Source organism: Ambystoma mexicanum, chromosome 14 (genome assembly GCF_040938575.1).
Source record: "Ambystoma mexicanum isolate Mex_15411 chromosome 14, UKY_AmexF1_1, whole genome shotgun sequence".
Taxonomy (NCBI): domain Eukaryota; kingdom Metazoa; phylum Chordata; class Amphibia; order Caudata; family Ambystomatidae; genus Ambystoma; species Ambystoma mexicanum.
The window spans coordinates 552,353,747-552,372,258 of NC_090940.1; the positions used below are offsets into that span (position 1 = coordinate 552,353,747).

At 45.8% G+C, this 18,512-nt stretch overlaps 1 protein-coding gene across 7 annotated transcripts in view; it reads left to right on the top strand.

Annotated features, from left to right (window-relative positions):
- The window catches only part of CEP128 (centrosomal protein 128), an 864,240-nt gene that overhangs the window by 691,656 nt on the left and 154,072 nt on the right, over positions 1-18,512 (top strand). For 6 of the 7 annotated variants that reach the window (XR_011283785.1, XR_011283784.1, XR_011283786.1 and 3 more), the window contains one exon: positions 5,710-5,733. The exons of the other annotated variant lie outside the window; for it this stretch is intronic. Coding sequence is in view for 3 of the 6 variants with exons in the window: in XM_069637862.1 (XP_069493963.1) it covers positions 5,710-5,733 (24 nt within the window). In the remaining 3 variants the exon portion in view is untranslated. The remainder of the gene's footprint in view (positions 1-5,709; positions 5,734-18,512) is intronic. 7 annotated transcript variants of the gene reach the window in all.

The following is an 18,512-nucleotide window of genomic DNA, read 5'->3' on the forward strand; positions in this document are numbered from 1 at the left end:
CTTGGCAGATAGCCTGTGCACATTGTTTCTTCTATGGCCCCCCTAATTCGTTAAGTGCTCAGTAAAAAGGTGGAACTGAGGTCCTGGGGCACCATATATACGAGCCCGTGACGTCACTTGCAACAGCTGGCCACAAACGTTTATGAAGTCGGCTGGCTCTGGACAAAGAATATCTAAGATGAGGAATCTGCCGGAGGAAGGACTAATCCATCAGAAAGAACATTATGAGAGGCAAGTAATTTGTTAGTTTCATCTCATGCAGTGTCAAGAATGCATCCTGACTGGGTAGTTGGAACTAATAATCCACTATATTGATGTGTTAATGTGGGTGACTTGCAGCTCAGTGTAAGCTATTGTCATGATCTATTTTACTGCAATTATGGTGCCAACTGTGATTTGAAAGTCTTAGGAGGACATGAAGGGGTAGATCTGCTACTTTGCTCTAATCTGGTCGGGAATTAATAGATGACGGAGAGGACCACCCCAAGACTTTGCCTGTGCTTTTAACCGCCTGAACAATGCTTTTAATTTAAGGGATGCCAGTTAGGAATTCCCCCCCTTTCTGGGTGGCCACAAGTTGTTTTTTGTATGCATGGAGTCGAACTGCGCCATTCTTCTCATCTTAGAAAGACAAGATGTCATAGCACATGTGGCAAGTCAATCATTTATTAGAGTGCAACATCGGTGCAGCTCTGTACTTGGCATCCTCCATGCTTACATGTCCGCTTTTTTTTTTATCAGTTCTGCTGTAAGCATGGAGCATTTAATGTGCATTCTCAGTTTCAGAATGACTGTTACACTCTTGGGTTTAGCCCCTCTATGCACAGCTGTGTTCTCTGGCTCGATACTCTCCTTGTGGCTTTGAGCATGATAGGTTTTGATGTAGTTCATTTATACTTTGTCTCTTTCATTTGGAGAGTAGATTAGAATGTGGTGGGATTTGAAATCATTTGTCTATAGGGCCCCTTCGGGCCCCCCTATGTTGGCTGCCTAATAGTTCTGTCAACAGTGGCTCGACTATGGCATTGTATCCCTGGAGATCTCAGAGGTAGGTTAGGTGTAAATTAACTTCACCTCCAAAAGTTTGATTTCTTCAGAAATGCTCTCCAATTTCTGGGTTCTGGATCCAGATCTGTCTCTCCGAAAATACAGCTTGGCCCGGCCACCGCAAATTGTTCCGGCATCCGTTATATGTGTGATAAATCAGTCAACCATTCAAGAAATGGGTCAAGAAAAATAGACCCCTGTATTTAATGTTTAAACCCTTCGATGCAAATGTGAAGGTTATGTTAAATGCTTTTGAAGATTAGTTCCATATGCATTGGCAGCCAGTCAGCTAGCCTTGAGCTTTTTTCATCTGGGAGCGGAGGCTAAAGTTAACGTTGCCTCTGGAACATATTTCCTCTGCGCACTGTCAGATCTGGGTTTGTGTGTGGCCTAGCTTGGGAAAAAATTAGATAGCACATGCTTTCCAGCCGAGTCGAACCTAGGAGCTTTAGTCTGCGGGTGGAGCAGAGAACAAAGAGAGTAGAAAGCTAGACAATTAAGACGCTGAACGTTAGGAAAAATTTAGACTGCACATGATTGGCAACAAGTCAGAGGGAGGAAGATCAGAGCAGACCACTGCGTAGGTCTTCTGATCTGAAATCCACCACCTCATGTCCGATTTTGCTTATCATTGGAAGTAAATAGCAATAGAAATGAATAACTCTCCTCTTTTTTTGAAAAACATCAACTTGTATTTGTTAGGGCTGTAAAAGAATTGTGACATTTGTAAGATCAAACACAGTTTCTTCTTCTGGATGCCATAAATCTGCCGGCAGGCAGTATCCAAGAATTTTTAATGGAGGTGAAGAGGGAGTTGGGGTCCCAAAAAAGGCCCTCCGCCCCATTAAGTTCATGACGAGACAAAAGGCTAGAAATGCTCGTAGCTATTCAGCTTATTTCGGATGAATCCCAAACGCACCAATGATTGGTAAGTACACAGAGGTCCCTGCTCAGCCAGCCATACAGACCAAATGCAATGCAAATGTGTCCATGTGTGGGAGAAGAGCCCATGATCGTGAACAGAGACACCTATATGGACAGCCTGGACTAAGCACCAAAAAGCCATGTTTGATGTCATTAGTGACACCACGAAATAGCGTTCGACCTGAAGCACATGTGCAGTCCGCACTGCACCACACAAACACACACTCGACTACATCAAGAACATGAACGCACAGTTCTAGACCTAGAAGACAGATACTCATACATACTGTCAATGCTTTTATTATTTTGTCATTAGTCAAATGCAGTAACACAGAACCTCAAGGCACGAGATCCTGAGCAAGCTTGCAGATGCCCAATTCAAATAACTCTATGTAAATGCAGGAGTACATATAGAACCTGGTAGAACCAAGACTGACTAACTTATAGGGAATGAAGTATGATATTATATGTTATTTATAACGTGCTTAATACCCAGAGGTTTCTAAGCACAGACCCGGGGATCGAACCTGTGGTGCTCCGTGACGTCTTGCTTCCAAGATGAGCACGTTGCCCCTGAGGATAGCTCAGGACAATGTAGAAACTCATGGACAATGTAGAAACCGCAATATAAGGTTTAGGAAAATTACAGCAGGCCTCAAATCACTGAACAGAAGATGAGCTGAGCCAATTCAGGCTGGACAGAGAGCAAGATGCGTGAGACAGTCCCACAGCCAAGGTCAAGAGATATGAAGACACATTCCAATCCCCAGATGACAAAGGGACCAGCTGCAAAGAAACAGAATCCTCATAATTTGGAGCTGCAGAGCTCGATTTTGTGGTCTCTAAACATGTGGTACAGCGAATGAAACAATGGACAGTCTTCCATGGTGGGAAAAAGAAGCCAGTCCTAGCAACCAGATGCAGATTGCAATAAGTGTTGCTACCCTAAGGAGAATATTCTCATAAAGCAAGGTGGTGTACATAAGTTACAATACAGACACATAATCGTTTACATCACCTTGAAAAGGTACACAGCGAGCTGAGAACTTCTTTGCGTCCCAGGCCTGCGGGCATCAGTTGTAACCAATTAGTTTAGTATTCTCGGGGTGGATGGCAACAGACAAGAACCAATAGTAAGCAGCCCACTACTCTGCAACAATGTCATAGATGGTGAATTGGGAACGGGACTGACCAGCCAGTAGAAGAACTTCTATAGATGTCATATAGGTAATAGAGGTCTCAATATCCAATCCCTCAGAATGGTTGGTTTTTTGGAGAAGAGCCCAAGTGATGACGTAGTAATGATGCAACTCTGCAGTAAAACAGGCCTGCGAGCCAGGAGACGTTGAGAATTACTGCAATAAACCGCAGTTTGAACTTTCCGTTGACCGAGTCCTCCATGTATACTGGGGGAGGGAGTTGGGCTCTCCAAGTCTGCAGACTTCCAGCATCGATCTGGCATACCTGGGAGTTCGACCCAACAGAGGTAAATTTATGACTTTGGCTAGAACTTTAGTGTAACCACGTTCTTCCCCACGGTTTGATCACGTGCCTTATCCAAGACTGGGATGTAGGAAAGAACACAACAAAGTGCAATGCGCTGATGTGGCCACTATTGGCCTTGCATTGGATGAGAGTGGGGCTAACAGCCAAAGGTTCCAGGGGCTGGACATTTTGGGATAACCCTGCTGCAGAAATCAAGGTCTCCCTTTTGGCTCTATTCTTGATTTCAAACCACTATATGCCATCGTAGCAATTTCTGAATTGATGACATGAGCTGATCCGGCTGTTGGGAATTTCCTGTAACACACAGGTGTGATGATGTGTCCTCAGCAGTAGAATGACACAGAAAATCGGTGTGTCCCTGGAGACATGACCTATCCGAAAACAATATGGCACTAACATGACGACTGAGGGAGTGGTACTACCCTGAACAGTTCTTCAGGACTCCTTACCAGTGAAAGGAAATAGCAGGGTAGCCTGACCCGCTCTGCACAAAGGAGGGGACCAAGCAGCAGCATGAATATGGAAGCCATATCTTTCACTGTCCAGTGTGATGGTGATCTGAGATGCCCAGAGTGGAGAGTCTTCCCTTGAGCATCGGAAAGGCTTATTCTTCTAGATGTTTGTTTGCGTCACTTCATCACCTCTTTGGCGACCCGAGGCGCAAAACTTCAATCCAAGCACTGAATTTCTTTATCGAGCTGTAATGATAGTATTTTTTATGAAAAACAGGAACCATCCCTTGGGCGGGTAAGGTGACACCTGAGCCCTTCATGCTCTTTTGCCACATTCACAATTCCAACAGATTGTCTGTGCCTTACCTTGCCCAGTCAATATCAGCGAAGACGCCGATCGTGCATGCATCCTGCTGGAACAGGAAGTCTGTGTGGCGAGATGGTGGTAGCAGTAAGGAGAAGGGGATCAGGAGTCCAGAGTTTTGGTGCCCCACACAAACGAGGGGAAAATGGAACAGGTGTGGCGGTGGTGCCGCTACTCTTAAGGGTGCTGCGGGGGCCCGAACGATGCAGGGCACACACAAGGTTGGCAGCATGGTACACTATGGGTGGGTGTGGGGATGTCCTCCACACTAAAGGACAGACGGGGGTGGGGGGTGTGCAGGGAGGCAGGACGTGGTGCCACAGAGAAGGCAGACTTCGCCGAAACGTGCCAGCGCGATACGTCCCGGAACCACTAGCATCGTCCTGACTGGCATTGTCTCACAGTATGTGCCAGGCAGAGTGAATGTGCATGTGTACCCACTCCTGAGGGATGCACTCGGTGAGAGTCTTTGCAGGAGGCTCCCATAGGTTCAGGGTTTTTTTGTGGCAGTATGGTCGATCAGCGTCTTCTACTGTGGGAAGAATTAATGATGCACCTGTTGAAACATCATGGGCCGAAATGAGTAAAGATACGGTTTCCTCTGAACGTGGTGTGATGGTCAGTCTGTGGACTCCTAATAGAAGACAAGATGGGTATTATTGCTGTTCACCAGAAAGGGGCGGACCTACACTATCCATAGCAGTTTTTTGTTACGCTTACTGATGCTATCAGATTAGCCTCTAGGGGGAGCGGGGGGGGGGGGGTTGTCGGGTCCAATAAGGTTGCTCCCTACGTGGGCTGTAGCTCTCTATTCATGCCTGCATTCCAAGCAGGCTGAAGGCCTTGCTTTGGCTGTCCTCTACCCCTGCATCCAACTGCTCCCTGCTTCTCCCCCAACCAAAAAGAAAAACAAAGGGATCCCAATTTTACTACTGCCTTTCTTCTTGGATCCCAGTTCTACTGCGTTTGTCCTTTGGCCATGGAAAGAGCATATAAGGTGTTGTCTTGGGATTCAATTTTGTTTGTAATTGTTTTTATAATTCGTTGGTGGGAAACAGTTTTGTTTATCACATGTGAGTACCAATAAAAATATGACCAGCAGCACCTGGACATTTTGGTGATAATGGCCTTGGGTCGAGCCGTATCAGGTGGTCACTGCGCCACAGCCATAAGCAATGCCTGCCGGTACAGCAAGCAACCACGGTCATCATTGCTAAATTAAGGCTCTCACTTCTGTTTCCGCAGCTATCTTAGACCATATATGCGATAAAGGCACAGGGAGCAGTTCTCCATGGTCAAAGTAATGTATAGTTACAAATGCACAATTACTGTAAATGCTAAACCTGCCAAGATTTACCGAACTAATAAATACATCTACTGTGGTTTACCCTAGCTGCGATTTTTCTATTTTTGCAGGACAGAGTTGTGGATTTAGAAATGGTGAGTACTTGTTTGATTTATTTTTGAGATCCATATAAATGTCAAACTTGGATACACGCAATGCTATCATGGTCTTGGCTTGTCATGTTTCTCCTCCGCTGCCAAGCCAGAGCGCTGTGCTAGGGTGTGGGAGCTGGAGTCTCTGTGTACATTCTGCAGACATTCCTCGGCCGGTACACATTCTCTGCTGTTCCTATTGGAGACATACGGTGCATCTTCTAGTAACTTGAGCATGGTAATGCGTAAGTGGTCACCCCAGGGACGAGAGCATGTCGGAGACACAATGGGATGATAGAAAGGAAAATATGATTATTCCATGCAACGCATGTGTCGGGTTGTGGGTGATCACATTTCCTGGAATTCCCCTCCATGAATTCCAACTCTAACCAGTGCCCTCCATTGGACCCCCTTCACCATTGATATAGTCCCCTTAACAAGCATTGCTTGAGGGGGTGGGTGTTCCAGTGCTCTTTTACCTGCCTGAAATACTGGTGCAGACGAACCCTGACCAATAAATCATCCATTCTGGTACCAGCATTGACCACCCAACCCCTCACAACTCCCAGCAACGACCAAGAGCCTCATACACCACAGAGGGACGGGCGTGCGTGCGCGCGTGCGCGCGTGCACAGTGGAGCTGGTGGAATCCTGAGTGACAGGTCCAGCAGATCACTATATTGTGTAGCTCAAATTGTTTCCTATACAAATCCAGATAACCAGCAGGTGCAAACTGATCTCATCTAAGCCTATGACATAGTCTATGCATAAAGTCCATGTATGCATTATGGGAGAGGGACTTGCGGAGATGATGATGGAGGGGAGATTAGCCTAAGCCAGCCAAGCTAGCAAGAAGCCAGTCATCAAAGACAAGTGAGGAATGGCATAGAAGCAGCAGCATGATAGTAGCTGGTCATGCCTCGTGGGCATGAGAAACCAACATGAAAAGAGGCAGAGCATTCACTGGGCTCTAGTCTGTTTATGTAAACTAGCAGTGTAATTAGTTCATGTATCACTTAGCTCGCTCTAACTAAATTGGTCATAATTTAGTACCACAGTCAATATTTAATCTGTATTGGCACTGTAGAGAGCCACGGGGAGCAAATGGCATCCTCGCCTTCCCACCGCCACAAGCTCTAGATGAAGAGAGCATTTTACTCCCATACCTCGTGGAGGTCACCCGGGTCCACCATGAGTGTCCAGTGAGAAGGTAAGCTGATATCCAATTGGAGATGGTGGCTTTTAAAGGAGCAGACCGTCCCAGATCCACAAGCTTTTTTCCTTTGTGACTAAAGGTATCAACTAAAGAGCTGATTTGCATATAACTCCATCTAGTGGAATAGCACATGTAATCACGCCCAAAACCTCTCACCAGTCTGCTTTGAGGATACGGCAGGCAACAACATATGCCCCATCAAGCCCTCTTTGGGGTTACAGGGGCAGGAAAGATTACGTTGTTCGTTTGTGGATGGGACACAGGACCCTACAGCAACAGATTTGTTTCCCCCAAACTTTGTTCGGGGATCTCTCCACTGAGACCAGTGATGCCTACCATCTATCCCGCTGCCTCAGTGGGATCACTGGACTTTTCATGAACCTTTGCCAACTAGCTCCCTAGGTTGGCAGTCCAGTCCACAGGGAAAGTAGATCATTATTTTACAAATAAGTCAGAGGGTAAGAAGCGGCCACCTACAGGCAAGTTGGAGTGGCGGCAGAGGGGTTCCGCGTTAGGTTTTATTGTGTTTCTACACACCCCTCATCCCCTAATCTACAGTCAGATAAGTTTGCAGGAACATCATGATGACCTTTTTGGTGTCCAAGTTGATCCCACAGGCTGTACTATGCAGGCAGCAGTTGGGAAGGGTCTGATTACAGCATAGCACATAGAGGCTACCTGGGCAACTATGTAGAGTCTTAGCAGGTCATTGGAAAAATAGAACCTGTTTCATTCACAGAAAAATAGGACAAAGTTACTTTATCAAATCTACAGGAAATCAGACATCAAAATTGAATAGCTGTAACTCTTCCAAAAATAAAGAGAAATCTCGTTTAAAATGTAAAGTGCAGTGTAAAGGCTATCTTTTCTTCTGCTCAAGCAGTCATGGTGTAGAGTGCCTATCCCTTGAACTCTGTCGTAATTGATGGGTAACAAGATAATACCTAATTGAGCTGGAGACTAAAAATCACTGTCTCTCTTCCGGTTCAGTTGTGGGTTTTCCCACTGTGGGATGGACTGGTAATATGACAATGTTGGTGAGTTTGAAGGTGATCCTCAGCTAGGTTACGGCGCTGTTTTGCTGGACAGTCAGTGGAAAAGCCAGGTTTCCACTAATGCCAGCTGTGACGAGTCTGGACAATCAGTCCCAGAGGGGAGCCACCCCTTTGAGGCTTGGGAGGTGAGCCCACTCAGCTACACCCTTCCCAGCGGTCTGCCAGAGTGGGACCTCACTGGGAGTGACTCCCCTCTTGGGGACAAAGACTCCCATTCCGCTAAGGAACTGCCTGTCCGGAACACGCTATCCGCATACTTGGGAATTGGAAAGACTGTTAACCCTGTTTTGGATTTAATGAATAGTGACATTTCTTCAATCTCTTTGGCTACAGGTAATGCTAGATCATGCCTGAATCCCACCTTCGAACAGCAATGACCCAACCCTTTTAGGATCTGGGTTCTTTGGCCGAAGTGTAATTATTCGCGGCAGAATTGACCATAGTCAATTTCGCTGCAAATCGATTTGCACTTCTGCCAAACAACCCAAAATGTATCTTTCACAACCCCCAAATCCCCCTACTTACCTGCTTTCTAGCCACCACTTCCCCTGCAACCCGGTGGCTTCAGAGCCTTCCCTCTAACGTGGGTCGTATCTGACGCTGCAGGGTCCCTTTTTATTTTTTGTATAAAAACGTTCAGTCCCCACCTCCAATTTTGAGTTGGCGGGGGACACCCCTGCAAACCCCAAGCCCAAAAATACAAAATACCGAACATAGGGAGTGGGGGACACCCCTGCAACCCTCGGTCCACATATTCAGTATTTTTAAAAATCGATCACATAATACTGGCTGCAATCGGTCAAATTGTACCATTTGATCAATTTTTATCGGTCAAAATGGGTAGTACCCCTTTTAATTTGTGATGCCGTTTTGGACTTAACCAATAATGGCATTTCATCAATCTCTTTGGCTTCAGGTAAAGCTGGATTCCTCCTGAACACCACATTCAAAGAAGAACAACACAACCCTTGCATTTCTGATGACATACATCAACCACGAGGAATGTGGAAGAAAGGAAGAGAATCTTAGGCAGAGGCCATCCTCTGATGGCAAGACGTCCTGGGGACCGAGTTACTGTAGAGCCAGCAGTAGCATGATCATTGACAAGTACCATGTCGAAATGTATAGGATTGTGTTAAAACCCTTGTCTTTCCTGAGAAAAAGGAAACCGTATGGAATCTAATTTGAAATTTGACATACAGAAACCTGCAGAGAGGCTGAGAACTGTATTAGGAATTATTGAACATTGCCAGAACTTTGTTGAACTTTTAAAGACCCTGCTTCCGAGAAGAAGGAATCCAGAACTTAACACACTTTCAAAACCTGCTTGGAGAAGGAATCCAAGTGTTGGGCCAGGCAGAAGCCAACGACGTTCAGACTAAGGACTTGTTTCTGTTGAGACCCTTGACGAGCACCATTAGTTTTAGTTTGGTAGACAGGGGACTTCCCTGCTGGTGATAGGGCTAGAGAGGGGTTTCTTTTTACTTTTAATAAACACCCTTAGAATATGTCAGTATTTAGTCTGACTCCTTCTGGTCACCCACACAGTCCAGCGCATTTGTGGATCTTTACAGCGGTACTTCAACACCTTAGTCACTGATGTCAAATCATGTATGAAAGGGGGACAGTTCATGGGCTCTCCAGAATGCTTTATGGGTCCCCTCCTAATATAAACAGCGCAGAGGCTTTAAACTCTCATAGTGCAAGTCAAACAGCTGTTCCGTTACTGGTAGCTGTGAAGTACATGAGGGGCTTCTAGGCGGCAATAACCTCGGCTAGGAGAGGCTCGGAGCTTCAGGCCTAGACTGCTTCGCCACATTTTTTTTGGTTTTCTCTGAGGAGGTAACCTCAAGGTTAAGCCCTCTTTCCTTCCGAGGATGGTATGAGTTTAACTTGAAGCCAAATATTCAACTCTCTCTCAGCTGCATTAGTCTAAAGTGGCATAACGGCTCAACACCAAGATGGCCATCAATTCTAACATTTCCAGAAGCAAGGTGTACCGTCTGGATGATCAGTTGTTTACTGGCTTTGCTGGTTCTTGAAAAAGATATTGTAACTCCAAGTACTTTATTTTAAGAAAAGCCATCTTCTGCATCGAAACATGCTGATAGCTGACAATCAACTGAGTTCCAGAAGGCCCGACGGCCCATTCCAGGAGAGGTCCATCAGCTACTGCTACTTCTTAGAGAGAAGGCCCATTGCGGCACATCTGTTGGTTGGCAATGTGGGCACCTCTTCATAAATTCAGAAACCATATTATCTCAACTCTTTGGCCAGTAAGGATGCTCAGGTGGGACCCGGAAGACTTTCTGATGCTAAGCAAATCACTGTGAGCACTTCCTTCAACTCTGGTTATTGCTATGGCAGACTATGAGATCCATTAGAACAGTGGTTTGTAACCTTCGACTCTCCAGATGTTTTCAACTACAACCACCATGAACCCTAGCCAGCATAGACGATTTTGAGGAATCACGGGAGTTGTAGTCTAAAACATCTGGGGAGCCTCTGGTTGCAGACCCTTGCAGTAGAAACACAAGTTACTTACCTTTGGTAATGTTCTTTCTGATGGATATGTATTCCTGCCACAGGTTCTTCCTCTGTCTTCCTGCTTACCACTCCACATGTTAGCTCACGTGGCTTGCATCTCGGGGCCGTCGACAGAGTCGCCATGATGTAGAGCAATATTAGTTTAAGGGAACGTGTTCTGATCACAAGTGTGCTTGGAAAAAATGAACTAAGGTCATGGGGCGTATATGCTGGCCCCGACGTCATGTCCGATGTGTAAAGACGTCGGACGGAGCAAACATGGGGCCGTGCCATGGCTCCTGAATGTGGAAGAGTTACAGAAGAACAGCTGCGTTGGTATAGGATTATCATAGATGAGGAGATCGGGAGAGGAACATCCATCAGAAAGAACATTGCCGAGAGGCAAGTAATTTGTTCTTCTCTGCGTCTGGCGTATATTGTGAAAAGGGGCAGACATCATGCAGGGCAGGTACCATATACTCCATGGCAGGAAAGCGCAAATTAATTCAGGGAACTTATAATGGGACTTGCCCCATCACAGTATGCTGTCACTTGCCACTTATGCTCTTTAGGACTCTTGAATAAAGGACAGTAAGAAGCTAGTATCATTTTCATCGAAACGCTACCGAATAATTTGAACTGCCCTTTTAAATGTGTGTTCACTAAGTAGCTGATTTAGTCATTAGTGGGTATGGCGCTCCATTTTGGTATAGCTGGTAGAATTTCAAAGTAAACCCTTCTTCCTTTCGTATTGCACCATGCATTCGGTTCACAATGCAACTGCATGAGAGCGAATGGTGCTTACACCAATGTTTTCCAAAAGAAAGTGTACGCTAAAGATTGAATTGTCATTGGCTTAAGATCTATGGGCTGCAATCCCACTGCAGCGCTTTGGTTGTAGGTCAAAGGATCGACAACCAAATGGTCGAATGGTCAAAGGATTGACACCAAAGGACCGAAAACCATAGTAAAGTCAAGTGAAGCAAGTCCGGCTACTTTTAAAGCCATAGAAAGTGGCTGCCATGAACTTGTGTTTAAAAGTAGCCTGATTTACTACACTTTACTATGCTGGAGAAAATCTGCACAGAAAAATCCTACTGATCTTTTGTTTAATCACCACCGCCACCAGCCATAGAACATTGTCCATGAGGGCCTCCACACTCAGGACAAGGGATGCTTGCACATCTCTGAACTGCAGAACAGACCGAACATGCGCTCCTGTCAAGTGAAACTTAATGGCGTTAAGTGAAGCAGGCGCTTAGAAATCGAGGAGAATGCATCTAATATATCCTCACGCCTTCCTTGACCAGTGCAGGTTTCAGGCTTTTGGTCCAAATTGTGTTCAAGTGCTGTTCTTAAACATGGGTTGCACACCTGGTTACGTATTCTGAGAGATGACACTATCCAGTGAAGCAACAGTCCCTGGAGGAGCTTGCCTAAATAGAACAGCAGTCTTCATGGATGTGTCGGAATGAATCGCAATTAGTTACAGTCGCCTGTATGACTTAATCCGTCGCTTGTGCTTGTTTTGTCTGGATTAATCTCCACTCAGACGTTGCCTGTCTGAATGAATCGTCAGCCTGTTGAATCGCTTGCCTGAATGAATCGCCAGCCTGTTAAATCGCTTGCCTGAATGAATCCTGAATGAATCCTCAGCCTGTTGAATCGCCAGCCTGTTGAATCGCTTGCCTGAATGAATCGCCAGCCTGTTAAATCGCTTGCCTGAATGAATCCTGAATGAATCCTCAGCCTGTTGAATCGCCAGCCTGTTAAATCGCTTGCCTGAATGAATCGCCAGCCCGTTAAATCGCTTGTCTGAATGAATCGCCAGCCTGTTAAATGCTTGTCTGAATGAATAGTCAGCCGATTTAATCGCTTGTCTGAATGAATAGTGAGCCTGCTAAAATGCTTTCTGAATGAATCGTCAGCTTGTTAAATCACTTGCCTGAATGAATCGCCATTCTGTAAATGCTTGCCTGAATGAATCGTCAGCCTGTTGAATCGCTTGTCTGAATGAATCGTCAGCCTGTTGAATCGCTTGTCTGAATGAATCGTCAGCCTGTTGAATCGCTTGTCTGAATGAATCGTCAGCCTGTTAAATCGCTTGTCTGAATGAATCGTCAGCCTGTTGAATCGCGTGTCTGAATGAACCTGCAGCATGTCCTTTCATCGCATGAATTAGCCAGTCAGACCATTCTCTCTGTGATGAAGAAGCAAGGTTGCCAGGCTGGTAAACATGGCAGTACATTTTCTTGCCTGATAGCGAGTGCAGGTGCCTGTCTGTTGAGGCTGCAGTCTGGGAAAGCAGCAGGCGGTGCCATTGCCAGTCAGATGATCGGCCAGACCTCGCAGCCGCCGGCTTGTGGAATCAGACAGTGAGTACTGCCTGCTAGCTGGTAATAATCTAGTCCCATCTGATGGAGGGGGTGGGTGGGGGCAGCGTCCAGTGTGTGCACTTGCAAGTCTCATTCATCAAAACTATAGATTTCGCCATCAGATGGATCTGCCATCTTGCGACCAAGGAACAGTCTGTAAGAACGTGAACGTCCGTGTAGTTACAGGCCCCGCGCGCGGCAGCCAGTTGCTTATCGGTTAGCGACGCGCCCGCCTGATGGATGCGCAAGTAATGAAATGTCCAGCTTGATGCTCGAAGCATTAGTGAAGTGTGCACCCAGATGGAACAGTATTTAGCGAGGACGGCGTACTGAGTGATCAGCAGTTTGCTGCATGTCCACTCTCATCAAGCCGCCATTCCTGCGATGTCCTCTCTTGGGCTTTGCGCTGTGAGAACTAGAGCTCCAGCTCCTTAATGCAGCCTATTGAAGTCAATACTATCCGTTCAGGGACGAAAGGACAGCCCACGAATGTGGCACGATGGACGGCAAGTGGCCTAAGGTGCTATACACCCATGTCCGTCATACATTGCGAAGGAACACGCTATTCTCACGAACTTTTTGTGGTCCTCCTAGCCCATCACTCAGGCATGAACTTCAAGACACACCTTTTACCCAAAGCTTCTCTCCGTTCACACGTTTGCCGTTAGAGAAACCCATGTCTTCAGCCCCAAAGGCCACACAGCGAGAGATCCAGCTTTCATGCACCATGCAGAGTGTCCATTGCGATCAAGCGTTCATCACTCCAAGGGTTATGATTAGGCAGTAACCCCTGATGGGCTGGGGCTTTAAAGGGCCAGGTAATGCGCAGGGCCAATTCAATGCAGGGGCCTTAATGTTAGCACATGGATTCGCAGCACCGGCAAAGCCCCCTCCGAGAGGGGTTTATTGCTAGTCGCATCCCAGCATTTTTTTCCCGGATAGTAATCGTTTTTTTTTATTGAGAAAGGGCGTGGTTGCCATTTCTCAACGTTAAAAAAACTTCAACTCAAGATGGCCACCCTGGACAAGGGATAAGAGAACTGGACCTAGTCCCTTTTCATGGCTGCCATTGGTGCAGCGGGGGAAGATGTGAGAACATGGAGTGTTCCTAGCGAGAGATGAGGACGCTGCAGGTAAGTGGGGAGGATGGGGTCAAGGTGGTGCAGGGGAGCACTTATCCGTAGCTCGGCAGGGAAGATGGCAGCCTCCCATTTTCCAGGAGGCCTCCTGCCCTCGCTGCGGTGCTAATGTGAATTAGATGTAGCCTTATTCAGTTGTTCTCCATTTGTGCTAGAGACTAGAACTCATTTTGTATAGTCTAATGGTGGCACAAGTGGGATCAAGTGGGATCAGTACTCAGGCTTTACATGTTCCCCTATCAAGTAGTTGCGTGGTCTCCTTTTTTGCTCTATAGTGCATCAAGACAATTATATACTTGATTTGCACCCCTCTGTTGAGCACTCTGAAAACCATTCACATATAGCAGGGGTGTAGCCAGATGTTCACTACAGGGTCCCCAGGACCATATGCATATGGGCCCTGTGTAGTTGTGAAAGTTTGTATCATTTTTGAATATGTACTGAGTCATTTGAGTGCAGCCTACAAAACTACGTCCTTGGGTAGGGATCCCCATAAACTAGGGGGGAGAGATGTATGTGTGATGTTTTCTGGTGTGCGCGCCTGTAACCAGGGTGAAGTTATGGCTTTTACAGACTTATCTGCATTGCATTGTAAATAATAGATGTTACTGTTAGGAGGCTAAATGGTACTCATTTTATCAACTGCATAAGGATGAAATGCAGAAAGGGCCTGGTTGGAAATGCACAGAGCTTCCACAAGCAACACTAGAGATCTACATGTAGGAGAGCCTGGCCCCATTGGATGAACCATGGTTGGGGCTACTCCCCTCCTCCACTCTGCTCTCCAGGCATTCCTTCTCTGTATTCTTCCACTTTTCTGAACCTTGCTCCATTATTTGGTAGCTAGGTACACACTTTATCAATTCCATGCATACACGGGTAAATGGTTTTGCTTCTGGACAAACAGTTACCTGCATGCAAAATAAATGTGGCACAAGAACCTTCAGACAAGTCACAGCCAATGCTGAAATCATGGCCAGTAAGCCCTGGCATGGTTGGCACTGTTAGGTCATTTCCCATTCTGGTACTCAGTTTATGAATGCAGTGCAAGTGCCAGAATGCAATATGATGCGGGTCTATAAACCAAGACTGGCGGATTTCACACCTGGCATGGCAGCCTTCAGATTATGCGGCAAGGCTGGCACTGCTTTCAAGTCTGAGGCAAACCTGAGCAGAGCCTGTGATATAGTCATGTGCTTCTAGTCATTCTTGACAAAGACATGTATGTTGTGGTAATGCATTATATGCGTTTCTACAAAAAAGGAACAACGTGTAGCACTTTAAACTTGCGAATATGCACCCTCATCAGTTATTAGTAACCCCTCTGAACCCAGCTGTGCTGTGGCGGGAAAAGTAGGGTGGGCCTTCTAGTAGTACGGGAGGGCCTTTGTCCTCATCCCTGTCTAGGCCATTGCATGTATAGGTTCAGCACGAGGAGGCTTAAACAGAAAATGGAACAATGGGATCGGATCCACAAGTATGACCACCTAAACACGTTGCATGGTTACAAGCATGTTGCCAAGGTCAGTCACTCGTAACCCAAAACTAAGGTGCCCGTGCTGCAGAGTCCTAGCCTGGCAGTCCGAAACTGGATTTTGCGGCTTAGAATTGATCAACTTCCTCTATTGGTTGTGCGAGGGGCTTACTTGAAAATACCCTCGGGCCAAAGACTCTGTCGTATCTGTAAGTCTGAAGATAAACTGGAAACAGCGAGGCGCGTTTTTACCGAATGTTGTAAGTTGGGAACCGTTTATATGTGTAAATCGGGTCAATTTGTGAGTCACCATGAATCGATCAAGTCAGAAGAATTCTGCGATCACTGCCTTAACAGTGACTCGACTTTTATTGCCTTTGGCAACGTATTACCCTGCTGCTAAAAGACTAATTCATTGATGGTTTTACATTTTATGATTTTTATAATTGTTGCGATTTGTATAGTATTACGTGTATTATGTATTTTTACATGTGATAGGAGATAAGATGTATGTATTTATCGTTGTTGTCTGTTGGATTTGTAAAAGTTCATTTGAGCTTGCTGGGCATTACAGTAAAGCTGTGTGATTGGACGTAAATTGCTGAGGCTAACATTTACAAAGGTGTTTTTTTTTCTTTATTTGACCTGTAGTTTAGTTTTGTATATCGTATAACATTTATTATTAGACCCAACGTGTAAAGTGCAATGTGGGATCTGGCTCACTGTGTGTAAATGCGCACTGATCGCCACATACAAATATTAGAAACACAAAAAAGGCAGCAGGCACCCCTCTCTAGAAAGGACATGGCATGATAACCTGTTCTGTGGTTTTATCCCACTTTGAGAGTCCGCAGCCATCGCTTTTAGCTCACTGTACTTTTCACAAATGAGGAAGATCCATTTGCATATCAGTCTTTGTCCCGCCCCCAAGGGCAGTCCAGCACCAAAATGCCAGGCAAACCTCCTTTGAACAAGAGTACCTACAGCAACCCTAGGACCGTTTCCTCCATGCACGTTTGTGGTTTCCGTTGTGGGATTTAATTTCGGTTTTAGCCTTTCTTATGGGCACTCTGTAGGAGCCCCGCCATCCATGTTCTATTAGAGTGCTCACCCTGAAGGTGATTTTCCTGATCGCCATCGCTTCCGCTAGGCGGGCGAAAGCTTCATGCACATTCCCAATTGAAGCCCTCTAAAGCGGCTGGACCCGACGGGCTTCCGCCTTGCGTCATAAAAGACGACCCCCATTTTTGGGCTCGATACTTTCTTCCTTGTTACCAGTCGATTTATTTAACTGGTAAGATCCCGGAATCATGGTTGACCGCCATAATTATCCCTATACACAAAAAGGGTATGCTAAACAATCCCTCAAATTTCAGGCCTATTGCCCTGATAGATACTGCCGCGAAAATTTTCGCACGTCTGCTTTTAGTGGAATTGGAACGCTGTATCCATGAGCTAAAAATTCTTTCCAAAGCACAGGTCGGTTTCCGCAGAGCAATGGGCACCCAACTAAATGCCACAATCTTAGCCCATTTGCTGCGGAACGTTCATATCGAAAAAAAAGGAACTATTTACATGGCTGCCCTCGATCTCTCGGCTGCTTTCGATAATGTCCTACGTACTCGGCTTTGGCAGAAGATGTTGGCGTATGGCGTTCCTCCGCCACTTGTAGCTCTAATCGCTGCTCTACACCAGAGGACTTCTTATCGAGTCCGCATTAATGCGGAAGGGCTCCTGTCGGATAACATACCGACATTTATTGGAGTAAAGCAGGGCTGCAATTTGGCAGCAGTCCTGTTTAACCTTTATCTCGCTGACGTAGAGGCGATTTGGCAGGGATCTAACTCTTTTCCGGTTACACTGGGATCCATGCGGCTTCATTGGCTAGCTTTTGCTGATGACATCATATTATTTGACAGAGTGCCGTTTGGACTCCAAAACAAATTAAACCTTTTTGGAGACTATTGTAAGCTTAACAATATGATTATTAATCCAAGCAAATCGCATATACTGGTCTTCTCTGCCAAAAAAAAGCTTCCAAGAGTTAACTTTACCATAAATGATCAGGTGATCTTGAGAAAAGATGAGATTAAGTACTTGGGCTACCATATATCGAATGGAATATCAATCAACAAGTGGCGTGCCGTATTGATGGCAAAGTTTAATCCCCTCTTGGCCCAAATGAGAATCATCTTCAACAAATATTGTCGCTACTCTCTTTTGCCTCTGATACAATATTACACTATGAAGATAGAGCCCATTCTTCTCTATGCATTAGACACCTGCCTGTTGAATTTGGGGCCCCTTTTAAATATTCTACAGGGTAAACTTTGGAAGAACATCTTGGGGCTTCCCGGTTTCTTACCAAATGCTCTTATCACTCATGAACTGGGTTTATATCCACTAGAAGACAGACTAACTTGGCGGATGGTTGCTACCTTCTCCAAAATGATTTCCCCTCCGCCTAACTCACTCTATGAGGACTTCCAGGAAATGATAGCTGGAAAGTGTCCTAGTTCGATCACATGTGTGAAAGAGAAGATACAAGCGGTCCTAATCTCCTTGAATATGACGCAGAATGACCTGGTAAATAATCCTGTTAAAGTCAAAAGGCGTTTTTTTAAAAATTCCTGGGCCCAAAATTGTGATCGTATTGGACGCTACTCGTCCTTTACTACATATGCCTCTTTTAGACATGCAGTCGCTCCACGCCTGCCATACATTCTAGCCTTTCCAGACAAAGGAGCAAGACGGCATTACATGCGGTTCCGTATGGATCTTATCCAGACGGGTGCTCGCATCAGAAATTGGAAATGCTATAGGACATTGACAAAATGGGAGGGTTGCAGATTTTGTTTAAGTACATCTGAGCCTGAAACCCTGCCTCACCTTTTCATGTTCTGTAGCTTTTTTTCCAAGCACCGAAAACGCTGCTTGGCTGACTACCTTTCGTCGTTTTCCCTGTTTGAACGTCACCTAGTATGGTTGCGATGTATG